Source organism: Phragmites australis, chromosome 11, assembly GCF_958298935.1.
Source record: "Phragmites australis chromosome 11, lpPhrAust1.1, whole genome shotgun sequence".
Taxonomy (NCBI): domain Eukaryota; kingdom Viridiplantae; phylum Streptophyta; class Magnoliopsida; order Poales; family Poaceae; genus Phragmites; species Phragmites australis.
The window spans coordinates 648,705-666,688 of record NC_084931.1 but is presented as its reverse complement, the minus strand read 5'-3'; the positions used below and the strand labels follow the sequence as shown (position 1 = coordinate 666,688).

Genomic DNA, 17,984 nt, shown 5'->3' with positions numbered 1-17,984 from the left:
TACATGATAAAAATACATCAAACATGAAATTATATCATAAGTTGGATAGTACTAGTAAAGCAAAAATATCAATAAAGACATGAGTGGCAGGATTTGTCATGACCGTGGTTCAAAATACAAAAGTAGACTGTCTAGTATCTTGATCCGGTTTAGACACGTGGAAGCACAAGATCCATATCTTTTATCTCTTTGTTCCCTATGTTAGGACGTGACTACGATTCAAAATTCAAAAATGCATTGAATGTATTGGTAAGAATCTCCTGCTCTCTATCTACTTCCTTACTACTCACCTCCTTTATATCCTATCAGTTAAAGAAAAAAATATAATACAACCCAAATACAAAGGACAATAACTAGCTAGAACTAATCTCAATACGATTTGGACGGACAAAATACCGGACGCACGAGTTGCCAGTAACATAATTGATTTTTCGGAGCAGCTTTATCACTTACAGCTAGGCTCACAGCTCCCTCGAACTTCAATTCATTTCCCGTGCTCAAAGCATCGTCACCTCAAACAAATATGAATTGACCTTTGTTCTCGATTATGTGCGACTGGCTACAGTAATGGTTATAATTTAAACTGAAGATTTTGAAATATTCACTAAAGAAACGAAACCCATTTCATATGCGTGGTTAGTACTTACTAGGATCATAGTTCGCCAATGAGTTTGACCATCGAAAGCTGCCCGTGGACGGTAACCATCATTAAATGTTTGATTTTTTAAATTTTAAATTTGAGTTTGATAAAAAATCGATCAACTTATGAATAAGGTGTGAACGAATCCGCCTGTAACCATGGTTAGTGATGATTTTGGAACCTATGCGATTCATGTCATGGCCATAGCCACATTTAGGGATAGCCAATTTAAAAAATAAAATGACATGCTACGCTTGTTGTACGGCAGTATTACCTATAAAGCAAACTAGCCCTAACACCATCGCTCTTAAAAACATAATCTTTTTCAAGAAAAGCCCCTACTTTAGGCGCATTGCCTATAAGATATTGAGAAGTACTACCGTAAGCTTCAAAATTGCATTTGCACCCACCATTTAGAGAAGCTAAACACCACACAAACGGGTACTTGTCCCATAGCACCAACACAATTACAAGCATGGGTCCTACATTTGCCTTCTTTCTTGGACACGTTTATAATTTTTTTCTTTCTTTGCAGCAAAGTGAAACTAAATTCCGTGTCTTTTCAAATCACGAATGATTTAAATTTGCGCCTTTTCAGAACACTTTAAACTTGCCTTCGGACCATGGACCGGTCAGAAATAACATTACCGAAAGACAAGTATAAGAGAATATAACTAGTATCGGAGAATAAATGAATGAGAAAAGGACGGTTAAGTTTTTCAGAGGAGGAGGCCGTTGAATCAGCAAAGTTTTTCTTTTTGCACCCGTTGAATTAGCAAAGCGATTATGCAGAGGAGCCTTTCGATCAGATTGATCTGACGACTGTGAATAAACGGGACGTCAATTGGTGGTTATACTTACCGGGTTGATTCAGCAGTAAAGAAATCAGAGATATTTCGAATTTCCTCTCTTTTTTAACAGAGAGAGAAAGAGAGAGAGAGAGAGTCTCATCTCAACAATAAAAAGGCGTAAAGCCATCGCCTCTCTTTCCCCATCGCTGCACGCTTCGGCGCCCGGCGCCCACCTCCCCCCGCCACTTTGCCGACGGCAGGTGGAGTCGAGCCGGAGGAGCCGCCGCCGCGGAAGTAGTGGGTGGAGGGGCAGCCATGGGGCACGGCGTGAGCTGCGCCCGCACCGGCGACGAGCACGACTACTTCCGCGCAGCGCAGCTCGGGGACCTCGATGCCCTGGACGCGCTCCTCGACGCCGACCCCTCCCTCGCCCGCCGCTCCACGCTCTACGACCGCCTCTCGGCCCTTCACATCGCCGCCGCCAATGGCCAACTCGAGGTCGCTCCTCCCCAGCCACTGACGCCATGGATCCCCTCCGCTTCTCGGTCTCTGAACCAACCACCTCTTGCTTCTTTTCCTGCAGGTGCTGTCCATGATCTTGGATCACGGGGTGCAACCGGACGCGTTGAATCGGCACAAGCAGGTGCTGGATCCCATCAAAGTGTTGCCTTTTCGTTTGCAACGATGCCTTTTTGTTTGCTACTTGCAAGGATCTCTGTACCAGCTGCCTAAAGATCTCATCTTTTTTCTTTTTTTTGCTTGCTTGCTTGCTTCTTGCTCTCCAGACTCCGCTGGTGCTCGCGGCTATGCACGGCAAGATCGACTGCGTGCTCAAGCTCCTCCAGGCCGGCGCCAATGTGAGCAGCTGCAAACTTTGTTTCGTATCTTTACTCTTGCGAACTTCACTCACTAATTACGGAGTTGTTCGATTAATTTGTGCATCAGATCTTGATGTTCGATTCCGTGCACGCGCGGACCTGCCTGCACCACGCGGCGTACTTCGGCCATGTTGACTGCCTGCAGGCCATCCTCTCGGCGGCGCAGACCACGCCGGTTGCCGACTCATGGTGAGATCTTTGCCCCCAATGGCTGTCTGGCTCTGTTGCCGGCGTGACATGCTGCTCACTTGCTGCTGTCGAAGCTTGGCAGGGGTTTCGCCCGGTTCGTCAACGTCAGGGACGACCACGGTGCGACTCCGCTGCATCTCGCGGCCAGGCAGGGCCGGCCTGGGTGCGTGCAGGTGTTGCTGGAGAACGGCGCCATTGTGTCAGCTTTGACCGGCTCATACGGGTAATGTTGCCGATCTTGCTGCCGGCCCATTAATTTGGGAATCATCTCAATTTTCCGATCTTCCTCACTCAGTGCAAATGCTGATTCATCTGTTGTTTGCTGCTGCAGCTTCCCTGGTAGCACATCATTGCATTTGGCGGCTCGAAGCGGGAGCCTGGATTGCATCCGGAAACTGCTCGCATGGGGAGCTGATCGTCTCCAAAGGGACTCAGCAGGGTGAGAGCCAGATCTCTACCGTGCAGTTGCTCTTTTAGTGTATAGCAAACTGCAAAAGGCATGAAAGGCTTGAACATTGCTTTGATTATTCTGATTACCAAGTTTAGTTGTTAGTTGGGACGAACAAAACAGGAATAACAATTGCTCCCTTACCTAATAGCAGTAGAATTCAACTGGTCTAGTAACAAGTTGAGTCACTGACCATTTGCTGAATTCACAGTTGCAAAATTCACCTATGCTTGCTGTTATTCTCAAATTGTAATCTGTCCTTTTGCTGAATTGGTCGTACTCTGCCACTGTAATCTTACGGCGAACAATTTTTGGTCCCTACAGGAGAATTCCCTATGCTGTTGCACTGAAGCGCAACCATGGAGCATGTGCGGCTTTGCTAAACCCTTCATCGGCAGAGCCCATGGTATGGCCTTCCCCGCTTAAGTTCATCAGCGAGCTCGATCCGGACGCAAAGGCTCTCCTGGAAGCAGCCCTGATGGAAGCCAACAGGGAGAGGGAGAAGAAGGTCTTGAATGGCACAAAGTACTCCCTGCCGTCACCTTCGCATTACGATGAAAATGCCGCTGTTGTTGACGACGCATCCTCAGAGGTACATGCAATGCATTCTGTGACAATTGTCAGATTACAATTCCATGGTCACATTTGGCAGTTTATTTTCTTGTTCGTGTGTGGCTGGCGAATGAGCGACTCATTTATCATTCATTTGGGTCACAGGTGAGCGACACGGATCTCTGCTGCATCTGCTTCGACCAGGCTTGCAGCATTGAGGTGCAAGACTGTGGGCACCAGATGTGCGCGCCGTGCACACTGGCTCTGTGCTGCCACAGCAAGCCCAACCCAACGACCCTGACCCTGCCCTCACCGGCCTGCCCGTTCTGCCGCGGCAGCATCTCGCGGCTGCTGGTGGCCGGAACCAACAACACTACCAGTGATCTGGAAAAGCCAGCTTCCCCGCAGCTCACTCGAAGGCGGTCTCGGCGGTCTCACAACCTCAGTGAGGGGAGCAGCAGCTTCAAAGGTCTCTCTTCGGCCATGGGCTCCTTCTCAAAGATCGGCCGGGGCTCAAGCCGGATGGTCGACAGCGACAGTGGCAGCCTTGACAAGCCTGAGCACGATCTGTGAAACAGAATGCCAGCAGGAAGCTGAAGCAGCCATCATCGGCTTTCCAAGAGAAGATGGAAACCCAAGCACGTGTTGGAGCTTTCAGGGTGATCCAAGGAAGTTATAGATAGGAGCTAAATAAGTAGTCTTTCTCTCTTCCAATGTCTCTGTCTGTCTGTCTGCCCTATTTTTTGGCTTGCCAGGATTCGCCTGTCTGTATTATTGTCACCAGTTATAGATTCATCGGGCATATATGCTCAAGCAAGCTATAGCCGTAGTACTCAACTTCAATGCATGTAGCTCTCAGGGAGATGGAGGCTGCTCATTCATCACAGTCCGGTACTGTGGTGACTGGTGAAGGATGCATTGCAGCCTCCATCTCCTCGCCTCAAAAGCTGGCCTGCCATGGCTTGTGAGCTCTGCCGGTCTGCCTCCTCCCCCGTGTGGTGTAATGTAATGGATCACGCACGCCCATTTTTGGCCCTCTCGTCTCGTGTTAATGGCTGGCCTGGTCCATGGCCAGAGCTCGTGTACTGATGCGGCAGAGCACGGTGGTCCTTGGATCGAGCCACCAGCTGCGCCATGAATTGGCGGATGGTACGCCGCTGCTCCTGCCTAGATGACAATGTACCGTGAGAGACTGACTGCCCACCGGTCATCGCCGTCCGGCTGTCGCACTTCTGGTACAACTACTGCTAGTAGTGGTTCGTGAGACAGCAGCCTCACTCGCTGCAGAGGATGCTTAACGCTAGCTATTGTGTTTTTTTGTACATGTGGGGTGAAATGTCCTTGCAGCGAGTGACGCTCTTTGTGATCTTGTGACACGTTTTGATTGAACGATGGCTAATGGTAGTAAGAGAATCTCCGATGGTTTCTCTTCACGAGTTTCGTTACTTTTCCGAAGAGATTTTCATTCTATTCAACGTTCCAACAGCTTCTCTTTACGGATTTTTTTTCACGAAAATATTCTTTCTATCTCAGAATTCTCTCTTATTTTCTTTCACAATTTCCTTCGAAATGAAATAATTAGAGATGAGAGAAAATAAAAATAGAGAAAGGAATAAAAAAAGAAATGAAATAAAGAGAATATAGCTGAAGATGGGTAAGGAGCAGGAGGAGTGTACGTGGGAAGACCGAGTAAAAAGCTAACCCTGCCGTGTGGACTAGGGAGTATGCAGTGAAAGTTCAGAGAACTTGTAAGTGGTGCTACGAATTTTCTGCAGAAGCACTGTTCATACGGAGAGTTTCAGGACTAAAAGACGACTGCAACAAACAAGCAAAGCGTGGCTTATAGTCTCGTTTGACTAGGGCACAGGCAAGCGTTGGAATGAATATATATATACATGGATGCATTTCCACGTCACGTGATTGACCATGTGTTCATCGTGACGAAGGCTCAAACAGATATTTTTGAAGCTTACTCGTTATTTTATGAATCAACTGAATGAAATATCTAGGCATCACACTTGATCAGCTGATGATCTGGACAAAAAGAATCCAAGGAGTTGCATTTCTGTAGTGCCGCTAGTGCGCTTCCATATCTTACTTACTTTGGACAAAAAGAAACCCATCGCTCACTGGAATAGCAATACTACTTCCAACGGGACCAGATCGACGGTTAGGAGCCAACGCTGCTGTCACTTTGGGATGATGATCTCCTGATTTCGCTGCTTGTCACTGACGCTAAGGATCAGACCTATATATTAGTAACGAAGTCACGATAATATTAAAGTCAGAGATCCTGATCCGTCACTTTGATGCCATCTTTCCCAGTTTCCATATCTTACTTTGGTGCTTAAACCGTAGTACCATACTGGCATACCTAATAAGACAATAATAATAGTAATTAACACGACAGAAAAATGGAAATGGGTTTGATAAGCAGAGAGAAAGGCATCCACACGGGCATACGTAACGTACCTATCTGGCCTGGAGAAATGTCACGTCCAAGTAGAACTGATGGATACGTCTGCATCTGGATTGGAGGGGGAAAAGGGCCACTGCGACACGACAGCAACGTCCAACGCGTACTACCTCCACAGTCCACCGATCGATGCTTCAACCTCAGGGTGCGCGTCCCTGTAACGAAAATGACAGCTCTACTGTTTCTGGGACAACACAGAGTCACTGTCAAGCATCAGTTAAACTTGCAGCAGTATGATCATGGCACAGCGCTGCAGCATGCTTCTAAGAGATAATTGCTTTTGGATAATTCTGATAAGTTTAGTTTGCAGCTCTATGTATATATCAAGTACGATGTACAGACCGGGTACCGCTTACCCAAATAAGTCGAAAATGAAATGATAAGTTTATACAGAATTTGCTTTTTTACATCATCATAGACAAATAGAAGGTCAAAACTTCATGCCTTGAAAGGCTTAGCAAAAACCAAGTTGTGGCATGTCGGGTTGCAGGGATATTCACAATCTATCTCCTTCACCTCTCTCCTGTCGAAGAACCAGTCTCCAACTGCTTCGGCGATGGTCTATTCACCAAATATTACGATTAGAATGGCGGGCACAATATTGCCGAAATGAGATAAAAAATTGCAAGAAGATTGTTATCTTCAAGTTCATAAATAATTGTTTTTTAATCATATACAGTTTGCTCACGTAACCAAAAAAAAAAGGAGACACCCGATCTGTAACAGATAATCAGGTGTATGGTGCTCTGGGAGATGAGCAGTTTTACATTTTTAGTAGACCGCTAGTTCTCATCAAACATGTACAAATCCCCTCTCATCAATTATCAGGAAATCATTTTCTAGTACCTCCAAAAATATAAACCCATAACACCAATCTCTAGAACAGCACAGCTGTAAATACTAAGTCGGCTTACGGTCACATAATTTTGCAAATGCCGGTTCCACTCAGGTTAATATGTAATAATGTTTCTTGTAGTGTAATTGCATGTCCCCCCTTTTTGTAGGATAAAGTTGTTACCTTATTGTTGACTCTAGGAGAAGATGGAGAGTGCCAAGTAAAGGAGTTCAGCGACTGACAATGAACAAAGCACGAGTTGATATAAATACCCCAGTCCCCTTTCTGCTTAAGTTCACTTATAGCGTCATGCAGATCTTTCCTAAAACCTGCAAAATTTTAAATTAGACATACCAAAACAAGACTATAGATCCGGAAACCAGAAAATGATAATGTGCAAGGTGAGTCAACCTTGGAGAATTTCAAGTTGGTTAGAACTGCACTTGCTAATATCCAGTCTGCAGTTTAGCCATGCATGTTGAGGGTCAGATGCTTCTGGAACCAAAACATGTTGTACCTGAAAAAATAAAGTGTTAAGCATATGTTGATATTGATATTTAACACAAAAATAGAACATGGCTGTAGTCTGATGAATACGGATAATGATACCTGCCAAGCATCATAAGCTGGATTAAGAACAAAAACTGGGGTGACAATGTCTTTTACAACTTCACGTGGAAAGAAACACTGGAACACAGTATAAGTGGTAACTTTAGAATAGCATAACTTCAGCGGCAGCAATGAGTGGGCAAGACCGATGACACTAATGTAGTAAATGATTACATTGTTGGGAATTAAGAGACTAACCTGCCCTGGCTCCATGTTTGAATTACAATACGAAAATTGTTCCCGTAGACCCTGAAACAAAGCATTCAGAAAAGAAAATGTGAATGTTCAAAATGGATGAAATTGGAAAGAGGTTGCAAGAGAGGGAAAGAAACCTGAAGGCGGACAACATCACTGTAGAAAGCCCGAATGGTCCTTTTCCCAGAAATATCTTCTCTGTAATTGTAGAAGGAACCAAATGGATTAAAGATAGGAACTGAGTACATAGCAAAGTGGTACAATTTCCATTTTCCGAAGTTTTTGTTTAGATTACTAATATACTATCTCATTCCTGACTAATAACAAGAGTTTAAAGAACGTGCAGTTTGGTGCTTGCTGACTGGCATCTAGCAATGCCGTTAAATGAACTGGTAAGATAGATGATTAGTAACCCCTTTAAGTTAAGGTTTCAGACGTTCTAAAATGCTTCTGGATATTAAATGTGGTTTTGTTGACATTGAACGCTGACAGATGCAAGTACTTCAGACTAGGGTCCCATTTTCCGGTTTCATGATAACTCCTGGTACCATCAGGTGCCGGTAACCTAGGTGTTACCAGCAAGATTCCTGATGGATTAGAATGATATCTAAATACTATCAAAATATTTTTCTAACATTTTGTCAAGCCTCGACTAGTCGACTCTATAATAGCATTGGTATCTACGCTAAATCAGACCTTTTTTTTCAAAATCCTGGCACTCACTGGGATTTTCTGTTACCGGCGGTTTTTGGAACCTTGCCAGGATGTAAAGCAACTATACACATGCATGTGAAAAGATAAATCACATGGCACATGAGACAAAAGAATTGAGCAAATGGCGAAACATATCAGCAACAAGTCAAAGGCAATACAGAAACATACACATCAAGGAAAAAACCGCCATCCGCAAGACACTTAACGCTAGAATCCTTTGGTAGAAGTGCACGAAAAGCATCACAGTGAATGTAAGTGGCTAGCCCACCAGCAGAGCATCCTGTTAGAAAAGCCTGAAAGCTGAAAATAGAATATCAGCATCACACCATCAGTACAATATTCGAATTGCTAATATGTGCAAACTGGCAAAGACAAACTAGACTATGAAACCAATATTTTTAGCTACAAATCATACCCAGTAACTAAACTTGCAAGTATGGATGGATATACAACATTCTACATGGTAAGAAAAAACATCAGTGCAAATCATAAGAAAATAGTCATGTAGGAGCTCATAGACAATGGTAAAGAGATCCCATAGGTGAACGCAAGAGTAAACGACACTACTACTATCGTGATATGTAATGTGTCTCCATTATTTATTGTCCACCTATCAGTGCCACAACTAGTTTATATTTCTTTTATTTGGGAACATTTCATATTCCGGTAAAACATTATTAAACTGTTTCCCACAGAAATAATCAAACTGATCCATTGTGAGCTTATGGTGTAACCTCAGTAACTCCATCCAGTTAAATTAAAAACACGTATACAGGACAAGAAAACATATTTACAAGATATTCATGATGGCTGATTGATTAGTTCATAATTATGTCTACGCCCGAATATGAAAGTAAGAACTGTATTAGATCCTTTTCTTTTTGCAAAAAAGAGGCATTTTGCTGTGCTTGCAAGGAATGACCTGTTTAGCATGTCCAAGCCCCTTCAATAGAAGTTCGTTCATAACAGCTTCCCAGATACGCTGGCCTCTGAAGAAGAATTTTGTGCCGTTCTACAAAGATTCACAGAATAAGACTCCGAATATTCACTGAGTATTATACAGAATCTGTTGGGAAATACACAAACCACACCTGCAATTCATCTTTGACATTCCCAGAGAATGATGCCCCATCACAATACCTTATCTTCACTTTATTCCAGTTGTAAAAATCTGAACATTGACGAATATGCTCAATGAGAGCCCTAGAAGTTTTAAGAACTTTGAACTACCACTGTAACATCATACAATAGATGATCATTTAACTTGTGAAGCAAAAAAAAATCAGGAACTTACTGTTTGCAGTAAGCAATTGAGTCAGATTTCAAAGAGTGTAAATACTACAGGGGTGCCTCTCTTCGAAGAGGCCATGCTGATCCATAGATAATTGGAACAAGTTGTAAATTAAAACTCTAGTTCAATAATATGAATGCACATACTGCTAGCTAGCTATGTTTAGTGAATATGAACTTTTTGTTACATTGTAGAAAAATATGATCTAGTTGGTTAATATGCAAAATACCAATTTAAGAACTGTCAGCAAATGATGAGGACTTGATAGTGCAGAACAGTGTAAATACTTCAGTTAAACTTTGCTGCAGGCACATCTACTGAAATCTGAAGGCATATCAACGGGTACAATATTGCAATTTAGACACAGAAACACACATTATAAAAGAAAGGGAACAAACATCTGATAGATAGGAAACTTCAATACCAGGATTCTGATATTTATCATCGCTCAAGATCCCGGTGAACTCAACGTGGTGTTCCATGTACCGAGATGAACCCAACATCGATCTTTTACGTGAGGCACATGACTTGAGGTTTCGGCACCAGCCTCCACCCTAAAGTTCATGGAACATAGAGAACTTAGGAAACAGAAGCATTGCAGCAACAGACAATTATTTTTTAGTGGAAACTATGACTTGCTAGATCAGTTAGCAAGTACTCATAGGGAAAACATGATAACACTAATTAGCACTGCGGATACCACAACATTATGTTTCACTGCAAATGAAAAATCTTGTGGTGCTCCTCCATTTTTCCTTACCCAATCACATTGCTACATACATATATGAGCCGAACCATAAGCTTTGCAAAAACCATTCTAGGTATTCTATTTCATGAATACACACATAGCCAAATCGTGCTCTAACCTTTATGAAACAACTTCAAATTCCTACTTGTACACACATTTCGGTAACTGAATTTCAAATTCATAACGCATGCATTGTCCAAACTAAATAACTTGGAGACGAAAAGAGCACGAGTCTGTATCTAAATCTGCAGTCGATTGAAAACGTCGCCTACCTCCAAGTGGATTAGCCAGCTCCGCGATCCACTCCCAGACCCTGTCTGCAGATGGTACCCGGGCGCGCTCCCATCCAAGCACACTGCAAAAATCACAGAAAAAACAAACCTCATTCAAACCTGAGACTGAATCCTGATCAAACACGAATTGTAGTAGCATACTAAAGGGTGTTTTATTAGCTGGTGGGTAGCGAGGGCGGTGTTGGAATTTGAAAACGGCGGGGGAAGTGGGGAGTGGGAACTCACGCGCGCCCTTCTCCTCGGCGCGGCGGACGAGGGTGAGCCCAACGAGGGCGGGACGGCGGCCGGAGGAGGAGGAGGTCACGGGAGTTACGGAGGCGTAGTATGAGAGCGCGAGCAGCAGCGCGGCGGCGAGGAGAGCGACGGCGAAGGTGGCCCCGACGGCGCCGGCTCGGCCGCGGCGGCGCCACCAGAGGCGCAGGTGGTGGGCGGCCGGGGCCGAAGCGGAGGACGGCGGCGGCATGTGGTGCGGGGCAGGATGACTACTCACTCAGGCAGAGACAGTGTTGGTGGGCGCGTTTATATGCTTCTGGTTGGCCTGCGACGCAAAAGGCCCTTTTTGGTTGTACTAGCCCAATAGCAAAGAAGAACGGAATTTTTTATTTATATATTTTTTAAATCAAATATTTCTACATATATATGTATCCATTTTAAAAAATTGTAAGTATAGACTCATGTCCTGTTGGAAGCGCGACAGGAAACCTATTGCCCTTCTAACATCCCGCAAGTTCACAGTGGCATCCACGTCTAATGTCACCTACATGTCGCCTGTTGGACATGTGGCCCTATTTAGGAGGATCATCGGCTCTATCACCGAGCATAGTGCTTATTTCTATGGTTTTCCACCAGCACAAATAGATAGGTGAGGGAAGTGGCGAAGCTCTATCGAAATCTATCTTTGGTGAAGGTAAAGAGTCTTAATTTAGTTATTTTTTATAAACTAATTAGGTTTAGCCATCATATCTATCTTTTTATATAGGTTAGGTATCATATGTAGTATTTTTAGGAAACATAGTAGTTTGTTATAATATATTCTATTTTTAGATATAGCACATATATTGGTTGTTCGTCAAAATAGTAGTATAGTTTTTGTATTGATTGTGGACAGGTATGTCGGATAAGTGATAATTCAAGATTTTTTTATGGGGAAGGGGACATTGTTTATGGTCCGCAAATGGTAGATCTGTCGGGTTTTGATTTAATGGAGAAGGGTGTATCTAGATCAATGGAGAAGACTTTTGTGAGATTGCACGGCGGGTTAATACGGGGTTTCATAATAGATCCCAAGTAATAAGAGCTGACCGTTAGCGTTGTAGTTGACTATTGAACTGAAAGTTTTTACTGTGATGTGTTTCAGCTTACTAATACCTCGGTTTGGAGGAGGTACCTGGAGTGAACAATTGAGATAAATTTGGCGCCTATGTTGCTTGTGCAATGAAGGAACCGGGAGGGAGTTGGGGAGTTACAGGGCAGAGGTGTTTTGGAGGAGGGTGACGAGGTGGGAGCACCGAATATTGGGCAATCCTCAACCAATTCGATGGAATCAACTGGTGAGGTAGATGAGAGGGAGAAAATTCCTGGTTTAATTGAATAAGTGGAGCAGGAGGATCGAGAAGACGAGGAACCTCTTGTGGATGACATCTCGGATGATGAGAACAATGTTCATGTCCTTGGCGAATGAAACAATCTAGATTTTACAAACTTGGTGGTTAATGAAGGCTATCATGTATCATGGGAGTATAGTGAAAACAAGAATGCAGTGCATGAGGCATTTGGTTGCCAACTTCTTCAAGCAGTTCAAGAATAAGAATCTGATGAAACTTTTTAAGAGATTGTGTAGTCAGAATCAGCAACGAAAGTTTGACACCTTGTGAAAAATTCTTGATGAGCTTACCACAAAGCAAACAACAGAGTATGCATGGAGGCTAGTGAGAGGACATGAAGACATCCATGTTGCTCTTGGTAGCACCCTTTTGGATCCTCTAGAAATATCGAGGATGACCGGATCATTTGTAAGGACATTTTCTGAGTGAATCGAGAATGAGCCGAAAAAGAAGTAGGCTCTTCTCTATGACACCAACGGAGTAAGGTAGGCTCTTCTCTATGACATCAACGGAGTAAGGTACGGAATTATGACCACAAACTTAACTGAGGTATATAAATGGGTCATGAAAGGTGTTAGGGGACTGTCACAAATTGAAATTGTGGAATTCATTTTGCAAGGGACCTGCAAATATTTCACAGACCAGTATGCAACAACATCAACGGTAATGAATGACACTCGATTGATCTACAGGACTAAGTTGACTCGGTATATAGCTGATAAGATGAAGAAGGCACATATGCACCGGGTGAAATCCATGGAGACTGTGCAACACTGATATGGAATTATGTGTAGGGACAAAGATCAGAGGGGGGCAACCGTAAAAGAGTTATTCACGAGTGTGTAGCACTAATGAAAGCTGCACCTGCACCTAGTAGAAGTCAAGGCTACTTTAGAAGCCATGCTCCCATGTCATTACTGTTTGTGCTAAGCATGGCTTGAGGATTTGGATGTATATCTCCAACTACTTCATGATAGAAGCTCTCTTCCATATGTGAAACCATGACCTATATGGGTTTAGGATTGCGGGATCAATCACGATGAATTCTATATCAAACAAATTGTATGACCCGGATCCCGACAACATGAACCAGAGGAAGAGACGTCGCAAGACCACAATGATTCATAATGACATGGATGAATCTGAAGCTAGGCATTGTGTGAAATGGTTCAGTAGGTGTAACGAAACCGGACACACTTTTAAGAAGTGCACCCAAGGTCAAGCGAGTGGCAACGACAGCGAAGTAGGACCTTTTGTCTCAGGTTTTGATGGGAGACATCCTCGGCCTCATCGTTCAACTTCTTCATTATGGAGTTTTGTGATCGATTCTGGTCATGTTGCACCGAATAATTTGTAATGAACCTTGCTATGTATAATTCGTGTTGTCGGACTTCTTATTTTCATGCTGTAATAACTTATTATGTAAAGAACATTGTTGATATTATAATATTGTACTATTTTAAGTTCCTATTACGATGTATACTTGTTGTTGACTTATTGTAATATTCTGTTCCATTTAATTATTTACTATGTTACATCTTACATCTTACCAGGGTGACATGGATTCTTGGAGGATCCACCCCATTGAAGTGTCACATTGGCATGAGCATCAATTGTGTTTATGTGGTGAACGAGCACGGATGCAGACGTCCTTCAAGGTGGAGACCTTTGGTAGGAGGTTCTTCATGTGTCCCGAACTTGACCTCGATTTTATGGTATGGTCTTCTTTTCCACTCTTCCACATCTGCCAAATTCATATTGAGAACTACACTCATAACGTAACATTTATTTGTTAAACAACCTTGCCGTTCAAGGAATAGATCAATGTGGTTAGGTCTTTGTTCAATGGGGGATGGATTAGAGAGGCCGGAACAAAAAGGGAGTATGAGATCATGATTGTGACGCCCGTTTTCCTTGTCGCGGCCCAGCCCAGCAGTCGCCCGCTTCCAGCCCAGCCCACCCCGTCCGCGCGCCGCTGCCCAGTGGGACCCGCCCGTCAGCTCTATCGTCTCCGCCGCGCCCCGCAGCCCCGCGCGCCGTATCCGAACCGAACCCGCAGCTGCCGCGCGCCGAGTCCGATTTCGTCGCGCCGTCCGCCCTACGCGCTGCGCCCCGCAACAACCCGCGCCTGCCTCGCCTATATAACCCAGCAGCGCCGCCTTTTCTCCCTGCACACGCGCAAAAACCCGAGGAAGCCGAGCGCCATAGCCGCCGTCGCCGAGCCATCCGCCGCGCCAAGTCCTCCCCGCCGCGTCCGAGCTCGCCGCCAGCTTCGCAGTAGCGGGAGGAACTCGTTTTGCTGCTCGCCGAAGTCTCTCCGCCGTCGGAACCGAGTTCTCCCCGCTCGCCGGTAAGCGCCGCCGCCCTTCATCGTCGCTAGCTTCGCCCGATGGTCCCCGCGGTCAGCTAACCCCCCCTCCGGCACTGCATGCCCCCCAGGAAGCTTCCCCGCCCGTCGGATTCGCCTCTCCGCCGTCGCAGCCGGATCCCCGTCGACTTCCGAGCGCCGCCGCCCGCCATTGTCGTCGCCCGTCGCCGTCAAGACCTCCCCGGCCGTCGATAAGCCCCCGGTGAGCTTCCCCGTGCGCTCCCCGTTCGTTTGCGCCTTTCCCCGTAGAGTTTGGTAGCCCGTAGCGTAGTTTAGCGTGTCTCCGGCGATCCTCCGGCGAGATCCGAGGCGGCGCCGCCGTGTTCCGATCGCCGCCGGTCTGTTTTTCCCCCAATCAATCTCAGCCGTCGGATCCCCTTTGAACGTTCCTGATTAGATCGCAAGATACCCCTTCGCTAGCCGTCCAGATTGCGCCACGTGTCCCTCTTAAACCCAGTCAGCAGCAGAGACACGTCAGTGCGCCACGTGGATGCCCCTGTCCTACGTGGCAAAGCCCAGTCAGCAGTGGATGCCCAGTCAGCAGCCCAGTCAGCCTGTGACGTCAGCATTGCGCATTAATTAGGATTTTCAGTATGAAAATAATTCCACCTATTCTCGGAAAATAGGGAGATTTGCAAGGAAACCCCTAGGCTTCACTGTTTCTGCATATAGGCCCTTAGATAGTTCTGGATAATTGCAATTTGGCCCCTGGACTATAGGATAATTGCAATTAGGCCCCTGGATTTTAGGGTAATTATGTTTAGGTCCCTGAACTTTGCACTTAAGCCCCTAGAACTATCTGTTTTACAATTTAGTCCCTGCAAACTTTCAGAAAAGCCCCTGTAGAGTAGAATTAGTGTAACTTTTCCATACGACCTCCGATTTAGGTGATTTTCGCACCCCCGAGATCGTAGCAGCGTGTACTTTCCGTTCTTAGCCTTTTTAGAGTTAGTTTCTCCTGTTTAGTGTGTTGTACTTAGCTGTTTTGGTTATTTCTTTCCGGTGTGTTCTTCGGCTTAGGAGGAGAGCAGAGTGCCAGCATCCAAGACCAAGTTTTCGAAGATTCTGAGCAGCCAGCTTACGAAGGCAAGTGTCCTTGATCACCTTGATTTAACCATAGATCATTATAGTTTACTTTTCCTTAGTTGCATGCTTGTCTAATTTGTATGGCCATTCCTTGTAGCCTTTTTGGGGTTTTGGGTCCTGTAAAAGGGTAGTCATGCTAGTGCAGTCATGGATTAGAATCATTATGAACTTTGATTAATAACTATGGAACAAGTACTTGGGAGAATTGATAATCTTGTAGTAACTTGAATTTAGGGATCCCAACTGGATGGCTAGTATGTGGTGGAGCTATACAGCAGGGTTTGTGTATGTTCTTGTGTGGGATCCTAAGGACCGGTTCTTGGAGCCTGTAACCTGGCAAAACAGCACAACCATGGGGCCTATATGGGTACGGCCTGGCTAAGTAATTAGTGTTTTTCGCATTCTGTACGCACCAATGGTTGGTTCGGTGGCACAAGAGGGGGCCTCTGCAGTGGATGGGACCCCTGTTAGCGGTGAAACCTTAGTGGGTGCTTATAGATGTGAAGATACTTTGTAACAGCCTTGTAGTGAGACCCCGGCCATACACCCCGGAAGTGTAAGGCAAAAAGGGAATCACGACTCGTGGGTAAAGTGTGCAAACTCTGCAGAGTAAATAACTGATCGATCAGCCGTGCTCACGGTCAAGAGCGGCTTGGACTTCTTCAGGATTAGATGGGAACTTTAAGGGTTGGTTTGGGTAGTCGGGTGGTGGTACTCCCGATGAGTCGGTAGCCGGATATGGGATATCTGGTGAGTCTGGTAGTCGGATGGAATCCGATGAGTTATGTTCTTATATTGTTGGAATAAAATCTAGTAAATAGGATTGCTAGGTTGTTTGAGTCTGTTTTAGCTGAGCATAGTCGCAGTAAATTCCCAAGTTGAACTTTCCTTGTCAATAGCCTGCATGTCATATTTTTCCTCCACTTGCTGGGTACTTTATGTACTCACGCTTGCCTTTTTCCCTACCCTCGGATGCTGCTCAGAAGGTGAAGTCTTCGAGGAAGTCCCGGGCGAGGACGCTGATTTCTAGAAGGAAGAAGGCGTTGATTGAAGACCATGTCCTAGGTTGGTGTTTCCCCCGGACAACGCCTGTGGATGGATGGGTGTTCCGCTGCCAATTGAAGATTTATTAGTATTTTCTTTCAGACCTACGGGTCCTTTTGTAAGGATTGTTTACGTTATTTAAGACACCGTTTATGTTATCACTAATGACGTCGCTGCATGTATGTAAACTTGATCCTGGCATACATGTGGAATACATCTGGTTGTTTCCTTTAAAACCGGGTGTGACAGAAGTGGTATCAGAGCCGTGTTGACCGTAGGACGCAAGCCTAGTTAGAAATGGTCGATATTAAGGATTGAGCTTTGCAGAAAAAAAAGGGGTTTTAAAAATTCTTTTACTCCACCAGTGTTATTGTCCTCCCTTCCTTGGCCCTTGTTTATAAATCTTTAAAATGTTTACTGATTTTCACTTCTTCAAAATTTTAGATGGCCCGCACGAGACTGACAGCCCGCAAGCAAGTGGGAGGATTCACCCCTGCAAGAGCTACCTCAGACGTCACATGGGCACATCAGGCACCTGCAGAGTTCCACACCACCGGACTGCATGCGGGAGAGTTACCCCGCAAACTCTGGTCGATCCTCAAAGGCTTGGGGTATCAGGAGGCCCCGGTCTACAAGGGGGTCAGGACGCCACTGAGCAACAATGGATATTCTTGGATGGTGGAGGTGGCTATCTACGAGAAGATTCCGGATGGCGACGGATGCAAGGTACGGAGGATCCATGCAGCCATCGCTCCGAGGGAGAGTTTTGCTGCCGGGATTGGCGATGCCGCTCGCCAGGCCCTGGCAGTGCTTTGTGCAGAGTACCATGGCATTCTTCAGACCACCCCCTACCACTACTACCCTCAGCGAGCCAGTGGTAGCCTGGAAGTCACCTTCGCCCCCTCCAACAGAGAAGGTGATGCAAGATTGGTGGAGCAGGTTCGCTTCACGGATATCCTGACACGGGAGCTGGACGGAGCCCTCGACGAGTTACACGATACACACCTGAGGCTCGCCGAAGCTGAAGCAAGAGTTCGAGATCTGCAAGCAAAGATGTCAGAGGATTCGGAGGAGGAGCCAGAGGAGAGGCCTGACCCGGAGCTGCCACACTCTCCTTCCCGCAAGAGGCTCCGCCTGGAAGCTGCTATACGGATTTCACCTCAAGATTTGTCAGAGGGTGGCGACAGTTCCTAGGCAGTAGTTTCCCTAATAATAGTCAGGAT

At 45.4% G+C, this 17,984-nt stretch overlaps 2 protein-coding genes across 3 annotated transcripts; one reads left to right on the top strand and one right to left on the bottom strand.

The window, feature by feature from the left end:
* The first annotated feature begins 1,597 nt into the window (after nt 1-1,597).
* On the top strand, nt 1,598-4,335 carry LOC133884768 (E3 ubiquitin-protein ligase XB3). Its single transcript, XM_062324317.1, has 8 exons — nt 1,598-1,929; nt 2,015-2,074; nt 2,217-2,288; nt 2,377-2,498; nt 2,581-2,721; nt 2,830-2,937; nt 3,271-3,538; nt 3,664-4,335. Exons 1-8 carry the CDS (start codon nt 1,747-1,749, stop codon nt 4,069-4,071), a joined length of 1,362 nt encoding a protein of 453 aa, XP_062180301.1. The 5' UTR covers nt 1,598-1,746; the 3' UTR covers nt 4,072-4,335.
* Nucleotides 4,336-6,262: 1,927 nt separating this feature from the next.
* On the bottom strand, nt 6,263-11,182 carry LOC133885729 (pectin acetylesterase 5-like). Of its 2 annotated transcripts, XM_062325466.1 has the most exons (12): nt 10,885-11,179; nt 10,639-10,721; nt 10,043-10,172; nt 9,419-9,498; nt 9,250-9,339; nt 8,496-8,620; nt 7,751-7,811; nt 7,617-7,667; nt 7,419-7,496; nt 7,221-7,326; nt 6,993-7,138; nt 6,263-6,535 (listed from the first exon to the last, which is right to left on the bottom strand). In XM_062325466.1, exons 1-12 carry the CDS (start codon nt 11,120-11,122, stop codon nt 6,413-6,415), a joined length of 1,311 nt encoding a protein of 436 aa, XP_062181450.1. In that variant the 5' UTR covers nt 11,123-11,179; the 3' UTR covers nt 6,263-6,412. The 2 variants fall into 2 exon arrangements, with proteins under 2 accessions (XP_062181450.1, XP_062181451.1); XM_062325467.1 differs by lacking the exon at nt 7,419-7,496 and having other exon boundaries at nt 10,885-11,182.
* Between the last annotated feature and the right edge of the window lie 6,802 nt (nt 11,183-17,984).

Excerpts from the sequence above, each read along its gene's own strand:
- LOC133884768 (XM_062324317.1), top strand. The coding sequence starts at position 1,747 with ATGGGGCACGGCGTGAGCTGCGCCCGCACCGGCGACGAGCACGACTAC. Across the intron at positions 2,289-2,376 it reads TCCTCCAGGCCGGCGCCAAT|ATCTTGATGTTCGATTCCGT; the intron begins GTGAGCAGCTGC and ends TTTGTGCATCAG. Across the intron at positions 2,938-3,270 it reads CTCCAAAGGGACTCAGCAGG|GAGAATTCCCTATGCTGTTG; the intron begins GTGAGAGCCAGA and ends TGGTCCCTACAG.
- LOC133885729 (XM_062325466.1), bottom strand. The coding sequence starts at position 11,122 with ATGCCGCCGCCGTCCTCCGCTTCGGCCCCGGCCGCCCACCACCTGCGC. Across the intron at positions 10,173-10,638 it reads GCTGGCTAATCCACTTGGAG|GGTGGAGGCTGGTGCCGAAA; the intron begins GTAGGCGACGTT and ends CATGAACTTTAG. Across the intron at positions 7,497-7,616 it reads CAAACATGGAGCCAGGGCAG|TGTTTCTTTCCACGTGAAGT; the intron begins GTTAGTCTCTTA and ends ACTGTGTTCCAG.